We start from the raw sequence: 6095 nt of genomic DNA on the forward strand, positions 1-6095 counted from the left end.
TTCTCCTCTCTCTCCATCCTCCTGATCTCCTCACTCACCGCACTCTCCCCCAGGGCCTCAGAGGCTTTGGCCACGGGCCTGGAGGGAGGAGCAGGCATCACCCCGGTTGCCCGAGGCTCCACCTGTCCCTTACCTCCCTGGCGCTTTTCCTGCCTCCGCTGGTACGCGGGGCCCCTTGCAGCATTGCCCTTCCTCACTGGCCCCTCAGCCCTTCCCCCTTCGCCACCACCTGCCACAGCAGAAGCAGCGCCACCGGGGGTTGCCCCCCCGCGGTCTCCCCCCACCGGGCCTGTGGCGGCATTAGAGAAAGAGCGAGGGCAGCGGCTGAGAGGGTGACCCAGGTCACCACACAGGTGGCACCGAATGTCTTTGCACAAGGCAGCCAGGTGACCTACCCCACCACACAACGCGCACTTCTGCACCTTGCAGTTGGCGCTGAAGTGAGTGGGGTCGCCGCACTTGTGGCAGACCTTCGGTTGCCCCTGGTAGAAGACCAGGATCCTGTCCCTTCCCAGGAACGCCGAGGAAGGGATGTGGGTGACCGTGCCGCCGGAAACCTTCAATTTGACCATGAAGGTCCAGCCCCCCGACCAGATGCCAAACTCGTCCCTGTTCTTTTTTGGGACCTCGGTGACCTCCCCGTAACGGGAAAGCCACGTCATGATGTCCACGCCTGCGAGTGACTCGTTACATGTAACCACGGTCACTCGCTTGACGGAATTTTGGCGAGACACCGCTTGAGCCACGAAGTCTCGCCATCCGGGCTCTTCTCGCACCAGCTCGTAGTTTGACCAGAAGAGCTCAAGCCCCTCTGGCCGCACAAAGCTGACGTCGAAGAAGCGGGACGCCGAAGGGTGTATCAGGGCAAAGAGGTCATTCGCCCCGAAGCCCATCTTAAGGAGGAGCTCCACCACCTTGCTCCTAGGTAGACAAGCTTCACTGCCCCCCCCACCTAAGACGGACCACATTCCTTCTTGGCGGCCCCTGCCCGAGCCTGGGAGCAGCAGCAGCTCCTGGGTTCTCTGGCTCCACTTTTTTTTCTTTTTGCGGTGTCTTTGCACTGAGGACAGGGACGGCCACTGCCACCGCACCCTGCCCTCTGCTGTTCGCCCCCGCCGGCTTCCCAAGGAGCGCCAGAGCCCCCGCACCACCAGATGGAGGTAAGCGGGCTGGGGACCCCGACAACTCCCTACCGACTTTTGGGGGCACTATGCTGCTTGAGGGGGTAGGCGGGACAGGAGGCAGTGGGCCCGCCAAGGCCACGCCCCCCCCGCCGGCCGCAGCCACCCCGGGCAGAGCAGTGACCCCTTGCGAGGCCACGCCCTCCCCAGGTGACGCGGGCACAGCGGGCGGGACAGCGGCCGAGGAGGACACGCCCCCCCGCATGCCGCAGCCTTTGCAGGCTGGGCAACACTCGGGGAGGCCACGCCCCCCTCACGGACTGTCACTGCACCCCTGAACCCACCACTTGATGTTGGCAGGGCTGGCCACTCCCCCTCGTCGCCCAGCGGCGGCGGTGCCCCCAGCACGGACCCCTTTTTGGGTCTACGCGCCGGGGACCCCGCTCTTGCCACGGGCGCCGTCAGAGGAGCTACCAGCCCCTTGCATTTTTTTAGCTGCTGCTTCACAGCAGCCTCCATGCCCTTTCTTGGTCTCTGGACCCCCATAAGTGGACCAGACTTAACGGACCCGTGCGTGGGGGATCCAGAGACCCCAGCACTCACCGCCGGAAGTGCGGTCCTGGCTGTACCCGTGCTGAGCGCCAGGCCAGCCCCCCCTGCCACCGGGGACTGAGCCTGGACACCACTACTGCCAATACCGCCAGCGGCTGTTACACCACTGGCACCAGCACCGACCTCCATGTCGCTGCCTGAACCCTCCCCGCCACCACCAGATGTGACGGTAAGGTCCAGGCACACATCACTCTCCCCGCGCCCCCGCTGCGGACCCACCACAGGGCCCGAGCCGGGGTGGGCAGCGGGTTCCATACAGCGGGACAGAGGGGCCCCGGAAAGAGGGACAAACATAAGTTTGTCAGCCACGGTGTTTTTTGGCTTGCGCTTGTTTTTTTTCTTTTTCCTCTTTCCGGTTGCCCCGTCCTCAGGGCAGACCTCATCCCCAAAGAGCAGTGTGCCAAACCGCTCTGGGGACTCGATCTGCCTCACCTGTTGTAGGACGAGGCAGCCCCCCTCACTACTACTGTCCCCACTCCCACCAGCCTCCCCCTCGCCCCCACTTTCCTCCGAGTAACTGGAGTCCGGTGGGAGAGCCACTTGCTCAGGGGCCACCCCGCTGCATGTTACCTGGGTGTTGTTGCTCACCAGGCCTTCAGGTGGGGCAGGCGTAGATGTTCCGCCATCCTCCTCCTCCTCTTCGTGCTCCACCTGGCAGGGGCCTCCCGACCCCCCAGGAGACCCTCCGGTCATGGCTCTACACCGGTCATCGTTTTTCAGTTTCTCTGCAAAGGGGCCGCTCCCACTCAGGATAGCCGCCCGTATCTCCTCCAAGGCCCTGATAGCCCCCTTCAGCCTCTCCACCGTGGCGGAGACCTCAGCTCGTCTCGAGGCGGGGAGCCGGTTCTTAGCCACCGCTCGTGCTCCCCTTAACTCCTCCCGGAGTTTTCTCAGCTGTTTGGCGGCCTCCTCATATTCGCAGAGGTGCGCATGGATGCGGGAGGCGTAGATGGTAGATGGCTCTCCCTCAGCTCTGGAGCCCCAGATGTTGGGGGGCTCTGCCACTGCACCTCTGCTCTGGGCCGCCACTCCTCCGGGAGGAGGAGCCGCCACGGTACCAGCTTCGGGGGGCCCGGTGTCCCGGGGCTCCTGGGTCCTGCGACCCCCTCTCTCCTGGCTCCGTCTCTTCCCCATCTCCCTGGGACTGGCTGGCTGCACCCTGGCCTCCGGATGGTGCTGAGGCCCCCCACCCCCAGCTGGCTTGCCGGAGGGTGGGAGCCAGGGGCACAGCCCCGGCGCTCAGTCCCAGGGAAAGTCCTCTTTCCTGGGAAGGGGGCAGATGGAAAGTCCTTGCAGGAAAAAACCTCCCTTCCCAGGAGCTTAGCAAGGCCCTAGCCTGCAGATGCTCAGCACAGATGCTCCTCCTCTTCCTGGGCGTGCTCTATTCTCCAGTCACATCCAGAGCTGCACCCACAGCATTCCACACTACCAGCCTTATTCTCCAGTCACATCCAGCGCTGCACCCACAGCCTTCCACAGTACCAGCCTTATCCTCCAGTTACATCCAGAGCTGCACCCAGAGCTTTCCACACTACCAGCCTTATCCTCCAGTCACATCCAGAGCTGCACCCACAGCTTTCCACACTACCGGCCTAATTCTCCAGTCACATCCAGAGCTGCACACACAGCTTTCCACACTACCGGCCTTATTCTCCAGTCACATCCAGAGCTGCACCCACATCTTTCCACACTACCGGCCTTATTCTCCAGTCACATCCAGAGCTGCACCCACAGCATTTCGCACTACTGGCCTTATTCTCCAGTCACTTCCAGAGGTGCACCCACATCTTTCCGCACTACCAGCCTTATTCTCCAGTCACATCCAGCGCTGCACCCACAGCCTTCCACAGTACCAGCCTTATCCTCCAGTTACATCCAGAGCTGCACCCAGAGCTTTCCACACTACCAGCCTTATCCTCCAGTCACATCCAGAGCTGCACCCACAGCTTTCCACACTACCGGCCTAATTCTCCAGTCACATCAAGAGCTGCACACACAGCTTTCCACACTACCAGCCTTATCCTCCAGTCACATCCAGAGCTGCACACACAACTTTCCACACTACCAGCCTTATCCTCCAGTCACATCCAGAGCTGCACACACAGCTTTCCACACTACCAGCCTTAGGCTGGTTTCACACTTGCGTTTTTTTTCGCTGTATTTTAGCGCTAAATAGCGCATGCGTTTTTTTTTCCTATACTTTGCATGGGATGCGCTTATGTGCGCATACACATGCGTTTGTACGCGTTTTTCCGCGCATGCGTTTTTTTGCGGTATGCGCTCGGGCGCACAAAATGCATCCTGTTGCATTTTTTGGGCGTCCGACTTGCCTCAAAAAAACGTGTGCGCGCGCAATGCGTTTTTTTACAGCAAGACACCCATTATAAGTCTATGGTGAGCATATGTGCGCATTGGCATGCTTATGTATGCGTTTTTTTGAACATGCGTTTTTTTTTTTACCATTAGTTTAGACAATGGAATTTAGGGGTTTGGATTAGAGTTAGGGTTAGTTAAGGGGTTTAGGGTTAGGGTTAGGATCAGGGTATGGTTTGGTTAAGGGTTAGGGTTAGGGTCAGGGTCAGGGTTAGAGTTAGGGTCAGGGTTAGGATCAGGGTATGGTTTGGTTAAGGGTCAGGGTTAGGGTTAGGGTCAGGATCAGGGTATGGTTTGGTTAAGGGTTAGGGTTAGGGTCAGGGCCAGGGTTAGGGTTAGTGAAGTCATGGTTTGGGTTAGTGTGAGGGGCCACCTAATGTTGGAAAAACGCAAACGCGGTAAAAACGCACTAAAAACGCATACAAACGCATAAAAACGCTGCGTTTTTTTCATGCATGCTCATAAAAATGCTTGAAAAAAAACGCAGCATCTGTATGCGTTTGTATGCGTTTTTTCAATGCGTTTTTTTGCGGGAAAAACGCGCTGCAAAAAAAAGCAAGTGTGAAACTAGCCTTATCCTCCAGTCACATCCAGAGCTGCACACACAGCTTTCCACACTACCAGCCTTATTTTCCAGTCACATCCAGAGCTGCACCCACAGCCTTCCACACTATCAGCCTTATCCTCAATTCACATCCAGAGCTGCACCCACAGCCTTCCACAGTACCAGCCTTATTCTCCAGTCACATCCAGAGCTGCACCCACAACCTTCTACAGTATCAGCCTTATCCTTCAGTCACATCCAGAGCTGCACCCACAGCCTTCCACACTACCGGCTTTATTCTCCAGTCACATCCAGAGCTGAACCCACAGCTTTACACACTACCAGCCTTATTCCCCAGTCACATCCAGAGCTGCACGCTCAGCCTTCCACAGTACCAGCCTTATCCTCTAGTCACATGCAGACCTGCATCCGCAACTTTCCACACTACCAGCCTTATTCCCCAGTCACATCCAGAGCTGCACCCAAAGCTTTCCACACTACCAACCTTATCCTTCAGTCACATCCAGAGCTGCACCCACAGCTTTCCACACTACCAGCCTTATTCCCCAGTCACATCCAGAGCTGCACCCACAGCTTTCCACACTACCGGCCTTATCCTCCAGTCACATCCAGAGCAGCACCCACAGCTTTCCACACTACCGGCCTTATCCTCCAATCACATCCAGAGCTGCACCCACAGCTATCTACGCTACCGGCCTTATCCTCCAGTCACATCCAGAACTGCACCCACAGCCTTCCACACTACCGGCCTTATCCTCCAGTCACATCCAGAGCTGCACCCACAGCCTTCCACACTACCGGCCTTATCCTCCAGTCACATCCAGAGCTGCACACACAGCTTTCCACACTACCAGCCTTAGGCTGGTTTCACACTTGCGTTTTTTTTCGCTGTATTTTAGCGCTAAATAGCGCATGCGTTTTTTTTTCCTATACTTTGCATGGGATGCGCTTATGTGCGCATACACATGCGTTTGTACGCGTTTTTCCGCGCATGCGTTTTTTTGCGGTATGCGCTCGGGCGCACAAAATGCAACCTGTTGCATTTTTTGGGCGTCCGACTTGCCTCAAAAAAACGTGTGCGCGCGCAATGCGTTTTTTTACAGCAAGACACCCATTATAAGTCTATGGTGAGCATATGTGCGCATTGGCATGCTTATGTATGCGTTTTTTTGAACATGCGTTTTTTTTTTTACCATTAGTTTAGACAATGGAATTTAGGGGTTTGCATTAGAGTTAGGGTTAGTTAAGGGGTTTAGGGTTAGGGTTAGGATCAGGGTATGGTTTGGTTAAGGGTTAGGGTCAGGGTTAGGGTCAGGGTTAGAGTTAGGGTCAGGGTTTGGATCAGGGTATGGTTTGGTTAAGGGTTAGGGTTAGGGTCAGGGTTAGGGTTAGTGAAGTCATGGTTTGGGTTAGTGTGAGGGGCC

General features: G+C 57.1%; 1 protein-coding gene across 2 annotated transcripts in view; it reads right to left on the minus strand.

Annotated features, from left to right (window-relative positions):
* Window positions 1-4560, minus strand: part of LOC141098785 (uncharacterized) — a 31532-nt gene extending 26972 nt beyond the window's left edge. For both annotated transcript variants that reach the window (XR_012234358.1, XM_073586772.1), the window contains exon 1: window positions 2304-4560. Coding sequence is in view for 1 of the 2 variants with exons in the window: in XM_073586772.1 (XP_073442873.1) it covers window positions 2304-2867 (564 nt within the window). In the remaining variant the exon portion in view is untranslated. The remainder of the gene's footprint in view (window positions 1-2303) is intronic.
* Between the last annotated feature and the right edge of the window lie 1535 nt (window positions 4561-6095).

Source organism: Dendrobates tinctorius, unplaced genomic scaffold (assembly GCF_039654945.1).
Source record: "Dendrobates tinctorius isolate UK_male_01 unplaced genomic scaffold, ASM3965494v1 ptg000095l, whole genome shotgun sequence".
Taxonomy (NCBI): Eukaryota; Metazoa; Chordata; class Amphibia; order Anura; family Dendrobatidae; genus Dendrobates; species Dendrobates tinctorius.